We start from the raw sequence: 15,000 nt of genomic DNA, 5'->3' as shown, positions 1-15,000 counted from the left end.
GTGTTGGCTATAGCCTAGTCACCCGTATTACGAACCAGGTGATACACGAAGGAGTCATACCCAATGACTGGTGTAGTAGCATCATAGTCAACTGCTACAAAGGTAAAGGTGACGCTTTAGATACAAATAATTACAGAGGCATCAAGCTGTTAGATCAGGTTATGAAAGTTACAGAGAGGGTTATAGCCCAACTAATCAGGGAGCGAATCAATTTAGATGAGATGCAGTTTGGGTTCGTGCCAGGTAAAAGCACTACTGATGTCTTATTTCTAGTAAGACAGCTGCAGGAGAAATACCTAGCCAAGGATAAACCTCTGTACCTGGCTTTCGTTGACATGGAGAAAGCCTTTGACAGGGTCCCCCGATCCCTTATCTGGTGGTCAATGAGGAAACTTGGGATAGAAGAATGGTTAGTGAGAGCTGTGCGAGCCATGTACAGAGATGCTGCCAGTAAGGTGAGGGTTGGAAATGAGTACAGCAATGAATTCCGGATGGAGGTAGGGGTCCACCAAGGTTCCGTCCTCAGCCCCCTCTTATTTATCATAGTCCTCCAGGCAATCACAGAGGAGTTCAAGACAGGTTGCCCCTGGGAGCTCCTCTATGCTGATGACCTTGCCCTAATTGCGGAGTCACTATCAGAACTAGAGGAGAAGTTTCAGGTGTGGAAGCAAGGTCTAGAATTGAAGGGCCTTAGAGTCAACCTAGCTAAAACCAAAATCCTAATAAGTAGGAAGGTAGATAAAACACAAACCCCTTCAGGTAGATGGCCCTGCTCAGTATGTAGAAAAGGAGTAGGTGGTAACTCTATAAGATGTACCCGGTGCAAGCTATGGACACATGAGAGGTGCAGCAACATCAAAGGCACGTTAATTAGGAAGTTAGTTTTTGTTTGTGGCAGATGTTCAGGTGCAATAAAGACCCTAAACAAACAGGAAACAACTTCTATCTCATTCCAGGGTGAAAAACTAGAGGTAGTCGATAGCTTCTGCTATCTGGGCGACCAAGTTAGTAGTGGGGGTGGGTGCGCTGAAAGTGTAGCTGCTAGAATAAGAATAGCCTGGGCAAAGTTTAGAGAGCTCTTACCCCTGCTGGCGACAAAGGGACTCTCACTCAGAGTAAAAGGCAGACTGTATGACGCATGTGTACGAACAGCCATGCTACATGGCAGTGAAACATGGGCTGTAACTGCTGAGGACATACGTAAGCTTGCAAGGAATGAAGCCAGTATGCTCCGTTGGATGTGTAATGTCAATGTGAATACCCGTCAGAGTATAAGTATCTTGAGAGAAAAGCTGAACATTAGAAGCATCAGTTGTGGTGTGCAAGAGAGACGATTGTGCTGGTATGGACATGTGGTGAGAATGGATGAGGATAGCTGCGTGAAAAAGTGCCACACCCTAACAGAGGGAACCCGTGGAAGAGGTAGGCCCAGGAAGACCTGGGCTGAGGTGGTGAGGCAAGACCTTCGTACATTGGGCCTCACCGAGGCAATGACTACTGACCGAGACCTTTGGAAATGTGCTGTGCGTGAGAAGACCCAGCAAGCCAAGTAAGATCGTTGCCAGTGGCCTGGACTGGCTCTTGTGCGGGTGGCACATAAGATGCACCATTTTGAGCGTGGCCGTTGCCAGTACCGCCTGACTGGCCTCCGTAGGATTTTCGAGCGAGATCTTTGCTAGTGCCTCTGGACTGGCTTGTGCGGGTGGCACATAAAAGACACCATTTTGAGCATGGCCGTTGCCAGTATCGCCTGACTGACCTTCGTGCAGGTGACACGTAAAAGCACCTACTACACTCTCTGAGTGGTTGGCGTTAGGAAGGGCATCCAGCTGTAGAAACTCTGCCAAATTTAGATTGGAGCCTGGTGTTGCCATCCGGTTTCACCAGTCCCCAGTCAAGTCGTCCAACCCATGCTAGCATGGAAAGCGGACGTTAAACGATGATGATGATGGTATGTGCAGGAGTGGCTGTGTGGTAAGTAGCTTGCTTACCAACCACATTGTTCCGGGTTCATTCCCACTGCGTGGCACCTTGGGCAAGTGTCTTCTACTATAGCCTTGGGTTGACCAAAGCCTTGTGAGTGCATTTGGTAGACGGAAACTGAAAGAAGCCCGTCGTATATATGTATATATATATATATATATATATATATATATATATGTGTATGTGTGTGTATGTTTGTGTGTCTGTGTCCCCCCAACATGGCTTGACAACCGATGGTGGTGTGTTTAGGTCCCTGTAACTTAGCGGTTCGGCAAAAGAGACCGATAGAATAAGTACTAGGCATCCAAAGAATACGTCCTGGGGTTGATTTGCTCGACTAAAGGTGGTGTTCCAGCATGGCCACAATCAAATGACTGAAACAAGTAACAGAGTAAAGAGTATCTATACCTATATATCTCTCTATATATATCTATATCCAGTGGTGGACCAGGGCTAAAAATATTGGTTGCCAGGAGACTAACAGGGCTCACTCATGACTACAATAGGGCCCACCTGCGGCTACAATGCTATTATTAAACTTTTGTTTTGTTTTTGTTAAAAGTATTCTATTTTGTTAAAAGTATTCTATTATACACAATCAGGCTGAAATAATTAATGCATTCTTCTAGGCGGGAATAAAAAGTTCTCAAACTTTGGGGGAATGGGCCCCTTAAATACTAACATAGACCCCCATATATGGATTCTAAAGGCACAAGAGCCCACTTGACATCAGACAAGCTGGCAACCTGGCCAGTCTGCCACTGTCTATATCTATGTATATTTGAATATATAAAGATGTATATGTATATACATGTGCGTGTGTGCATGTGTGTGTGTGTTTGTGTGTGTGTGTGTGTGTGTGTGTGTGTGTGTGTGTGTGTGTGTGTACATATAGATATGTGTGTGTAATTCAGTAACAATATGCAATGAGATTCTTGGAGTCTTTTTTTAATTAAGGGTTGTTAAAGAAATTTATTTATCTTTTGTTTGTTGGGTTTCTTTTTTTTTAAATTTTAAAAATCAATCACTCAATTAATGAAATCAATTTGCTTGTTTCTGATTATTTTAATTTAGGAAATTCTTATGTCTGTGGAGAAACTGTGTTTTGGCCACAACGATTCATTGCATGGTAAGTGAAATAGAAACGCAACAACAACAACAACTGTAACTACTAAACAACAATAACAACAGGAAAATGAACAATAATAATGACTGGAATTTTGAGGGGAGGGGAGCTAGTTGGTTTCACCAGACCCTAGTACTTAATTAATACTTACTTTATCAACCCTGAAAGGATTGAAATGCAAAGTCAACCTCGGTTGAATTTGAACTAAAGACGGGCACAATGCCACTAATAATAATAATAATAGTAATAATAATAATAATAATAGTAATAATAATAATAATAATAATAATAATAATAATAATCCTTTCTACTGAAGCCACAAAGCCTGAGATTTGGGTGAGAGGAATAGTCAATTACATTGACTCCATTACTCAAAAGGTATTTATTTTATCAACCTCGAAAGAATGAAAGGCAAAGTCGACCTCAGTGAAATTTGAACTTGGTACCAATGTTTGTATTCATCTGTAGTTGCTGTGTATGCATTTTAATTTTGACCCAATCTGATGCTTTACCATTTAAATGCCGGATTCACCTGAATCTTAATATATTATACACATATATACATATTTACAGACATACTTACATATAAATATCTGTCTGTCTATCTATCTATCTATCTATCTATCTATCTATCTATCTATCTATCTATCTATCTATCTATCTATCTCTCTCTCTCTCTCTCTCTATATATATATATATATATGTATATATATATATGTGTGTGTGTAATTGGATAATAAAACGAATGGTTTACACCTGGTAGCTTACTGGTAAAGTACGGACACTTTCACAGTGATCATTATATTATGTATATGGTAAATGAAAGACAGAAGATGGAATATATGAAAATATATTAATCATGACAAGTGTTTTAACCCATCTAGCACCAATCCCTCATGGGTAGGACACTTAACAACTGGTTCAGGAGCATCCGGCAGTACATATGTATCTCGTCAGGTGATAAATAGATACAACTCGTTTAGATAAGAGTTCTGCAATGGTTTCTGACATTTTTTTAGCAAATTTGCCAGGCGAGGTCTTCATCAGCAGGTCAAACATATATACGAGGTAGTCCAGTATATGCCCTATGCTTATACATTCTAATTTTTAAAATCTACTGTGCAAGTGCAGCTACTTGCCGGCAGTAAATAAAAATGCCAGCGTTTCAATTCAAAAATTATCCAGAAAAAATTATCAATAATTAATAATATCAAGAGTAATAAGAAATATTAGAAATTTCTACTAGCTGCTCTTTCTACCTAGCTGTTCTTTCTAGCGTGCAAGGAACCCTATGATGGATACCTCTTGTGTGTTTAAATGTGCACTGTATTTATATATATACATATAAGTATATTCTTGGGAATAGAAATTTCCCTTACAAATTTTTTTACACACTAGCTTCCTGATAAAATTCTTGTAAAAGATTTTTATCCTATTTTGATTTTATTAACCAAATATATACATATATATATATACACACACACACATATATATATATATATATATATATATATATATATATATATATATATATATATATATATATATCGCCACATTCATTCAATCTTAATTCTAGGAAGGATTAAACACTAACATTATTAATTAAACTACAACAACATATATATATATATGTCCAACCCATACTAGCATGGAAAGCAGACGTTAAACGATGATGATGCTGATGATGTTTTATACTTGATTCTTAGTGAATAAACTGCAGTTGACTAATGCACAGGAAAACTACAAAGGGAAAACAAATTGCATGTAAAAAATTTAACAGCACTTATACGAGTGTAAATTATGGATGAGTAAATCTGTTAATTTTGTTATTTCCGATAGGTGGCCAGAAACTGGATCAAACACAAAGAAAGGCTTGTCTTGCGATTGGCTCTTTAGCCAAATCTGCCAAAAATGGGAAGAACTCAGGATATTCAGAGAAATTGGTTGAAAAACTGGAAAATTGGTTGAAATTACATAATGAAAGTAAGTTTCTATAAATAAAACACAATAGTTTCTTTATTTGGCAAAACTAAAGTGGAAACTAAATATGTGTAACAATGTATTTTCTTTTATTCCTTGTTTATGAGTCTTGCTTTTTGTTTTTTTTTTTGTTTATTTTTGTTTCATTAATGTGCTAATGAAAATAATTGCAAAATAGTTTCCTGTGTATATTTGATCATCGTCATTTAAATACTTCATTATCATCATCATCATCATCATCGTCGTTGTTGTCATCATCACTATTGTCATCATTATCATCATCATCATCATCATCATCATCACCGTTGTCATCATCATAGTCATCATCATCGTCATCATCATCATCATCATCATCATCATCATTTTATGTCCATCTTCCATGCTGGCGTGGGTTGGATGGTTTGACAGGAACTGTCAACCCAGAGTACTGCATCAAACTCCACTCTCTGTTTCTGGAATGGTTTTATGGTTGGATGCCCTTCTTAAAATCAGCCACTTTCCAAAGTGTACTCGGTGCTTTTTATGGTCAATTAGTAATTGAAACATAAACTTTTCCTTTTTATCATTGCAAGTTTTTTACTAAAGAATTCTCTTTGTAGTAGTAGTAGTAGCAGCAGCATTTTAAAGAAGAATGTCTATTTGTCTAATTATCTAATTACCTATTTATCTGTGTGTGTATGTATGTGTGGGTGTTTCCCCATATATATATATATATATGTGTGTGTATGTACACATGCATACACACATGGGCACGCACACGCACATACACACACCTACATGTACGTATATCTGTATATACAACTGTATAATTACGCCTTCTCTCAGATACATGCACAAATACATATTTGTGCATGGCCCGGTTTCCTGGTTTCTATGACATATGTGCCCCCCCCTCCCCCCACCAGCTGGACGGGATGCCAGTCCATCAGAGCTTTACTCAAGAAACAGGAAGAAAGAGTGAGAGAAAGTTGTGGTGAAAGAGTACAACAAATGTCGCCCCACCCCCACCCCCCCTGCCGGAGCCTCATGGAGCTTTAGGTGTTTTCACTCAATAAACACTTTCAATGTCCGGTCTGGGCATTGAAACCGTGATCCTCCGACCGTGAGTCCGATGTCCTAACCACTGGGCCATTGCGCCTCCGCATACATCTCTATACATACATGTATATGTACAGATATATATATATATATACACACATATATACATGAAATGCATATATAATATATATATATATAAGTAGTGCATGTGTAAAATTTGAATGAAGCCAGTTGGGTAGTTTTCAAGTTTTAGTCATGTACACATACAGACACACATACACACATGCAGACAGACAAACAGACACACACACACATTCTCAGTTTTATATATATATCTATAGACGTACAAAGGAAGAAAATGGAGATTAGGAAGTTAATAATTACTCTTTTACTTGTTTCAGTCATTTGACTGCGGCCATGCTGGAGCACCGCCTTTAGTCGAGCAAATCGACCCCAGGACTTATCCTTTACATGCCTAGTACTTAATCTATCGGTCTGTTTTGCTGAACCACTAAGTTACGGGGGACCTAAACACACCAGCATCGGTTGTCAAGCGATGTTGGAGGGACAAACACAGACACACAAACTTATGCGCACACATACATGTATATATATATATATATATACATATATACGACAGGCTTCTTTCAGTTTCCGTCTACCAAATCCACTCACAAGGCTTCGGTCAGCCCAAGGCTATAGTAGAAGACACTTGCCCAAGGTGCCATGCAGTGGGACTGAACCCGGAACCATGTGGTTGGTAGGCAAGCTACTTACCACACAGCCACTCCTGTGCCTATGTCTATTATGTTTATTATTAACAACAAATTGGTCATCTTCGCTTCTAAAAGCAAAGACTACCAATTTGTTGTTAATAATAAACAATTAACTTCCTCATCTCCATTTTCTTTTCTTCTTTTAAACGGATATAAACAATATGCTTTATATATAACTATCGTTTTAAGGAAATTTCATTCCTCCCAAATACTAGGTATCGAACCAGGATTTCCTTGAATGCAACCATCCCTTCATGAGGTTAATATACTCTCTAATTAAATTCAAATTTATGTATATATATATATATATATATATATATATATATATATATATATATATATAAAAGGAACAAAAACGCAATAGAGGACATTAAAACATTCACACAGATAGATGATACAAAGATGGACAAGAGAAACAACAATTAGAAGGACAGGTAAAAAAAAAAGATGGGTCATTCGTGGCTTTCTTTCCTCAGCCAAGTTCCAGAAGTCATGACCATTTCGGGCAGTTACACTTGAGATGGTTCGATCTGGTTTCCCACCAAAAAGTCTAACCTAAGAGCATTAGACTCCTTTCTAAGAAAGCTAGCAAATGTGTACGGCAACAAAGACAAAAAAACAAACAAACAAAAAAACAGAGAACATGGTACACAATTATGAATACAAACAACAAGAAATAACAACAGGTGTCTTTTGACTGAGAATGAATCAAATTAAACTGGCGTGTGTATGTATATATATATATATATATATATATATATATATATATATATATATACAAAGGAAGAAAATGGAGATAAGGAAGTTAATAATTCTATATATATACATGTATAGGTACAGGAGTGGTTGTGTGGTAACTACCTTGCTTACAAACCACAGGGTTCAGTCGCACTGCATGGCACCTTGGGCAAGTGTCTTCTACTATAGCATCGGGCTGACCAAAGCCTTGTGAGTGGAGTTGGTAGATGGAAACTGAAAGAAACCCGTCGTATATATATATATGTATGTGTATGTATATGTTTGCGTGTCTGTGTTTGTCGCCCCAACATCACCTGACAACCGATGCTGGTGCATTTATGTCCCTATAACTTAGCAGTTCAGCAAAAGAGACTGATAGAATAAGTACTAGGCTTACAAAGAATAAGTCCTGGGGTCACTTTGCTTGACAAAAGGCTGTGCTCCAGCATGGGCCGCAGTCAAATGACTGAAACAAGTAAAAGAGTATATATGTATGTGTGTGCGTGTGTGTTTGTGTGTGCGTGTGTGTATGTGTGTGTATGTGTGTATGTGTGTGTGTGTAGGCATGGCTGTGTGGTAAGAAGCCTGCTTCCCAACCACATGGTTCCGGGTTCAGTCCCACTACATGGCACCTTGGGCAAGTGTCTTCTACTATAGCCTTGGGCCAACCAAAGCCTTGTGAGTTGATTTGGTAGATGGAAACTGAGAGAAGCCCATCATATCTATATCTATATATATATATATATATATATATATGTGTGTGTGTGTGTGTGTGTGTGTGTATCTTTCAATCTGTGCTTGTCCCATTATCACCACTTGACAACAGATGTTGGTGTGTTTACATACCAGTAACTTAGCAGTTCAGCAAAAGAGACCTATAGAATAACTACTAGGCTTAAAGAAAAATAAGTTCTGAGGTCAATTTCTTCAACTAAAATTCTTCAAAGCAATGCTCCAGCATGGCTGCAGTCAAATGACTGAAACAAGCAAAAGGATAAAATTATATATCTACACACATAAATATTGAGCAATGATAAGGAGTGCTCAACACAACAATGGCAGATAAAGGTTTTTTCTTATTTGTTTATTAAGGCTACCATTGGTTTCATGTTAAGAAAGACCTTAACAATTTTCAGGCCTATCACATGGAACATCAGTCTTCATTTCCATTTTGGGTTAAATACTTATATGCATATTACTTTTTAACTTGTTTCAGTAATTTTGACAGTGGCCATGCTGGAGCACCACTCAATAGCATCTGTGTGACATCATGTAAAAACGTCCATGCAACATCATGTAAAAGCATCTGTGCGGTGCCCCAGAAAAGCACCCAGCATATTCTGTAAAAGTGGCTGGTATTAAGAAAGGCATCCAGCAATAGAAACCAAATCAGACTGGAGCCTGTTGCAGTCCCCCAGCTTGCCAGCTCTGGTCAAACCATCCAACCCATGCCAGCATGGACAACAGACATAAAATAGAGATGACAACGATGATGATAGTGGTGGTTGTGGTGGCGGTGGTGGTTGTGGTGGCGGCGGTGGTTGTGGTGGTGGTGGTGGTGTGTGCATATGTATAAATTACCTGGAGCAACAGGTTCAAAGAAATATTGTCGTGACTCTTAGAATATGGAATTTAAAGCAAGAAATCTGGGAGTCAATTTTTTTAATCCATAACCATGAGTCCAATGAAATATATTTTGTTGGACTCACAGTTATGAATCAAAAATCTATGAATCTAAGTATCTATCTATGAATACATATATGTGTGTGTCTGTGTGTGTGGATATGTGTGTGTTTGTGTCTATATCTATGTGTGTGTCATGTATATATACATAATAATGTGTGTGTGTGTGCGTGTATACATATACTTATATATATTGCCAGATCAGATTGGATCCTGGTGCAGCCTCCTGGTTTTCCAGTCCTCAGTCAAACTGTCTAACCCATGCCAGCATGGAAAGCATGGTAAACGATGATGATGATGATATATATATATATATATATATATATATATATATATATATATATAATAATTTTTTTCCCAGAGGATGTAGCAACCGTTACCAAAGACGAAAGCTAACGATGTCCTAAGGACCTAATAATAGTTATGTATGTGTTTTTTCGTGTTTTGTTCGAAAGGTAACCACTCCTGAAGAAGTGCCAAACGTCTAAATCCAATGGACCAGTCACTGGATAAGTTTGGCACAGAAATGTTAACATAGAGTGGTGAATAAATCGATATATCGAATTTGAAGTCTCTGTCTCTTTTGAATATGAAAATTTTAAAGTTTAAAAACCTTATGATATATATATATATATATATAAGCAATGTTAATTCTCTAAATGTCCTCCTAGGGCTAAAGCAACAGTAACATCCACCCCTAGGGGTCAGCCACACTTAAGTGGCAATACACTTCACTAAAGTGAAGTGTATTGCTTATATATATATATATATATATATATATATATATAAAGTGAAGTGTATTGCCACTTAAGTGTGGCTGGCCCCTAGCGGTGGATGTTACTGTTGCTTTAGCCCCAGGAGGACATTTAGAGAATTAACATTGCTTATATATATATATATATATATATATATATAATTACATGTTCATTACTTTCCAGCCGAGTCTTCACCAATCTTAAGCAGGACGAAACGTGATGTACTAGACCATGATATGGAACAAGAACACCACATTGTCAGCAAAATGGTCCTTCTCCACAGTATTGGCAATGCCGGCATGCAGAGATCTTTGCCTCACCTCACTTCCTACATGGAACCAAACACTGGTGCATCGCAATGGCGCAGGGCTGCCATCTTTGGTCTAAGACATTTTACCTGTCATGAAGTAAGAAGACAGATTTTTTTTAAAGATTTATTTTGTTACATACATGTTACATACACATGGTTGTTGTTACATACATATGGTTGTTGATGTTGTTATTGTTGGATCATTTTAGCATTAGGTTATCTATGGTTCAACAAACAATGACAATGTGTAACAGGATTTTTGTCCTTGGGTAGCATCTGTTGTTTCCTATTTGCTGACCCCTGGAACGTATGTAAAATGGCTAATATCTCCTTCAAACTTTGCTTTTGTTACATTCATCCAAACTCCAAAGAATTCCTCTCAACACATGGCTATGATGTTCCCCCACTGCTCCTGTTCATGATCAGAGATGCACATATCGTCAGCAATAAGGGACATGCTCAAGTGGTTAAGGTCAAGCAACTGACAGGCAGATCTGTGGTATTGAGCAGAATATTTGCTATAATGATATTTCTGCTTCAGCAACTCAGGTTAAGAAATTTACTTTGCAACCCGTGTAGTTTCAGGTTCAATCTCACTGTGGGACACCTTTGGCAGCTGTCTTCTGCTATAGCCCCAGGATGATCAATGCCCTGTGAATGAATTTTGTTGATGAAAACTGTGTGGAATCCGAACCACTAAGTTATGGGAATGTAAACACACCACCATCGGTTGTCAGGCGATGGTGGAGGAACAAACACACACACACACACACACACACACACACACACACACACACACACACACACACACATACACACACACATTTTGACAGACTTCTTTTAATTTCTGTCTACCAAATTCACTCAGAAGGCTTTGGTTGGCCCAAGGCTATAGTAGAAGACACTTGCCCAAGGTGACACACAGTGTGACTGAACTCAGAACCATGTGGTTGGTAAGCAAACTTTTACCGCACAGCCACACCTGCACCTATATATCAGGCTGAGTAAAAAGTAAGCAACGTTTTGAAATGTGACATTCATCACAATGTATTTTAACAATGTGGAAATTTTATTCATCAAAGAACCATTACAATCAACCCATTTCTCCTAATGAGCTTCAAGATTCTTTATTCTGGTAACATAAAAATCTGGAGTTTTGGAACTGATGAATTCTTTGAACACACTTGCAGCATCTTTCTCTTGCAGGAAACCATCAAGGAGAAAGGCCTGGGGAATAAGCTGGGTGGGGAAGAACTTTGTAGCCAAGTTCCCTCAACTTCTGGAGCATCATTAATGAAATGTATGGTTGAGTATTGTCATGAAAAATGATTGGTCCTCTTCTGTTGACCAGTCTGGGATGGAGGAGTAGCAGTTTTTCATTCATTTTAGCAATTTTATGGCAATATGTTTCTGCAGAAATGGTTTTTCCAGGTTTTAAGAAGTTATTGTGGATGAGTCCAGCAGTACACCACAAATAATCACCATAACCATCTTTTTGAAGGGTTTAGGGAAGGTTTTCAGTGCTTCATTTTGGTCAAACCATTGTGAAGAACGCTTTTTTTTTTATTATTGTACAGAATCCCTTTTTCTTCACAAGTTACAATACGGTCAAGAAATGGATCGGTCTGGTTATGGAGAAGAAGCAACAAGCAAATTTCATATCTGCACATTTTCTGATTTTCATTCAAATCATTTGTCGAGCTTTTTTGATTTTCTAATCACATGCGAATGGTTGTAGGCAGTTTTCTGGCTAACTTGAAGTTCTTTTGCCAGTTCTCGAGTGGTTTTACATGAATCTTTCTCAATGATTGTCTTTAATTGACCACTATTGATGACGGATGGGCGTCCACTATGCTCACAATCTCCCTCCACTGCAAAATTGTTTAAACCATTTTCAAGCTGACCACTCACTGGTCATTTCCTCACCAAATGTTTCATTGATATTGCAAGCGATGTCAGCTGTTTTACATCCTTTTTCAAAGTTGAATAGCAAAATTGCTTCAATACTGCACTTTGACTGTTCCGTTTCAGATGATTCTGACAACATCATCACTATCATCATCGTTTAACGTCTGCTCTACATGCTAGCATGGGTTGGACGATTTGACTGAGGACTGGCAAACCAGAAGGCTGCACCAGGCTCCAATCTGATCTGGCAGAGTTTCTACAGCTGGATGCCCTTCCTAACGCCAATGGTGAAAAAAATATCAATGTTAATTTATTGATGCATTTTGGCAAGTCTATGTCTGTTATTTCAAAACTCTGCAAAAATCAGGTACAAATTTTTCATGGTTCAAAATGTTGCTTACATTTTACTCATGCCAGTGCCCCTGGACTGGCTTATGCGTGGGCGACACATGAAAAAATTTTTCGTGCGAGATCGTTGCCAGTGCCCCTGGACTGGCTCTTGTGCGGGTGACATGAAATTTTTCGAGCGAGATTGTTGCCAGTGCCCCTGGGCTGGCTCTTGTGCAGGGCCGTCGTAGGATTCTCGAGCGAGATCGTTGCCGGTGCCCCCGGACTGGCTCATGTGCGGGTGACACATGTAATTTTTCGAGCAAGATCGTTGCCAGTGCCCCTGTACTGGCTCATGTGCGAGTGACACATGAAATGCACCATTTTGGGCGTGGCCGTTGCCAGTGCCACCTGGCTGGCCTTCGTGGGATTTTCGATCAAGATCGTTGCCAGTGCCCCTGGACTGGCTCTTGTGCGGGTGACGCATGAAATGCACCATTTTGAGCGTGGCCGTTGCCAGTACCACCTGACTGGCCTTCGTGCGGGTGACACGTAAAAGCACCCACTACACTCTCTGAGTGGTTGGCGTTAGGAAGGGCATCCAGCTGTAGAAACTCTGCCAAATCAGATTGGAGCCTGGTGTAGCCATCTGGTTTCACCAGTACTCAGTCAAATCATCCAACCCATGCTAGCATGGAAAGCAGACGTAAAACGACGACGATGATGATGATGATGATGATGATGATGATGATGATGATGATGATATATATATATAATTAATAATATAAGGGTAATAACAATTTTAGAAATTTTTTTACTACCAGTGGTCTAGTGTGTAGAAAAATTAGTCAATAGATTATATATTATTCATATAAATACAGTGTACATTTAAATACATAAGAGGTATCCATCATAGGATTCCTAACACTCTAGAAGGAATGGCTAAAATCCAAACTACTATTAGGGATAAACTTCAAAGGGAATGAAAAATAAAAACATTTACCCTCTATCTCCTGGACCATGGTTTCTGACTTTTTCTAGCAAATAAAATAATTTGCTAGGCGAAGTCTTCATCAACAGGTATGCCTACATTGATAGATGGTAAATGTTTTTATTTTTCATTCCCTTCGAAGTTTATTCCTAATAGTGGTTTGGATTTTGGCTGTTCCTTCTAGCGTGCCAGGAATCCTATGACAGATACCTGTTACATGTTTAAATGTACACTCTGTGTATATATATATATATATATGTATATATATGTGTGTGAGTGTGTGTGTGTGTGTGTGTGTGTGTGTGTGTGTGTGTGTGTGAGTGAGTGTGTGTATCGTCTATAAAGATAAATCTGAAAAAAGAAGCACACTTTAAGTTATAGAGCAGTATATATTAAAGTTAGATAGGGCTGGTTTAGGAGATTAACTTAGGTAATCCCATAAACCAGCCTTATCTAACTTTAATATATATATATGTATGTATGTATGTATGTATGTATGTATAGATATAGATATAGATATACATACATATGTGTGTGTTTGTGTGTGTATTTGTGCTTGCCTCGACTACTTCTTGAGAACTGGTGTTGGTTTGTTTACATCCTAGTAGCTTAGCAGTTCAGCATAAGGGACTAATAATAAAAGTAGCAGTTTTAAAAACGGCATACATACTGGGGTTGAATTTCTTGCCTAAACCCATCAAGACAATATCCCAGTATGGCTACGGTCCAATGACAGAAACAAGTAAAATATAAAAAGTGACACATACAGATTTATAGGTGCAGGCATGGCTGTCTGGTAAGAAGCTTGCTTCCCAACCATGTGGTTCTGGGTTCAGTTCCGCTGCATGGCATCTTGGGCCAGTGTCTTCTACTATAGCCTCGGGCCGACCAAAGCCTTGTGAGTGGATTTGGTAAATGGAAACTGAAAGAAGAATGCTACTGAAAGATCATTAGTGAAATCAACCAAATTCAAATGTGTATCCGTCAATTTGAATCATTTTAAAATAAACATTATGCGTACAGTCACAATTTTTCTTCCATTCCTGATCGCAACTGCCTGACGAACGGGAAAGGGAAACACTGAGTAGCAGTTTTTTTGTAACGTTTTTGCTGCTTTATTAATAAAGTATATATACTCTTTTACTCTTTTACTTGTTGCAGTCATTTGACTGTGGCCATGCTGGAGTACCATCTTTAGTTGTACAAATCGCCCCCAGGACTTATTCTTTGTAAGCCTAGAACTAATTCTATCGGTTTCTTTTGCCGAACCGCTAAGTTACGGGGGTGTAAACACATCAGCATCAGTTGTCAAGCGATGTTGGGGGGGGGGGACACACACACATACATACATACATATATATATACATATATATATATATATATAT

General features: G+C 38.6%; 1 protein-coding gene across 1 annotated transcript in view; it reads left to right on the top strand.

Annotated features, from left to right (window-relative positions):
- The window catches only part of LOC106878080 (uncharacterized), a 217,030-nt gene that overhangs the window by 44,117 nt on the left and 157,913 nt on the right, over positions 1-15,000 (top strand). Inside the window, exons 13-15 of the mRNA XM_089342991.1 lie at positions 3,058-3,112; positions 4,949-5,092; positions 10,263-10,486. Coding sequence (XP_089199117.1) covers positions 3,058-3,112; positions 4,949-5,092; positions 10,263-10,486 — 423 coding nt within the window. The remainder of the gene's footprint in view (positions 1-3,057; positions 3,113-4,948; positions 5,093-10,262; positions 10,487-15,000) is intronic.

The sequence above is a fragment of the Octopus bimaculoides genome, chromosome 26, assembly GCF_046866305.1.
Source record: "Octopus bimaculoides isolate indiv1 chromosome 26, ASM4686630v1, whole genome shotgun sequence".
NCBI classification, from domain to species: Eukaryota; Metazoa; Mollusca; class Cephalopoda; order Octopoda; family Octopodidae; genus Octopus; species Octopus bimaculoides.
The sequence above is the reverse complement of the archived record's forward strand: the minus strand, read 5'-3'. Positions and strand labels throughout refer to the sequence as shown.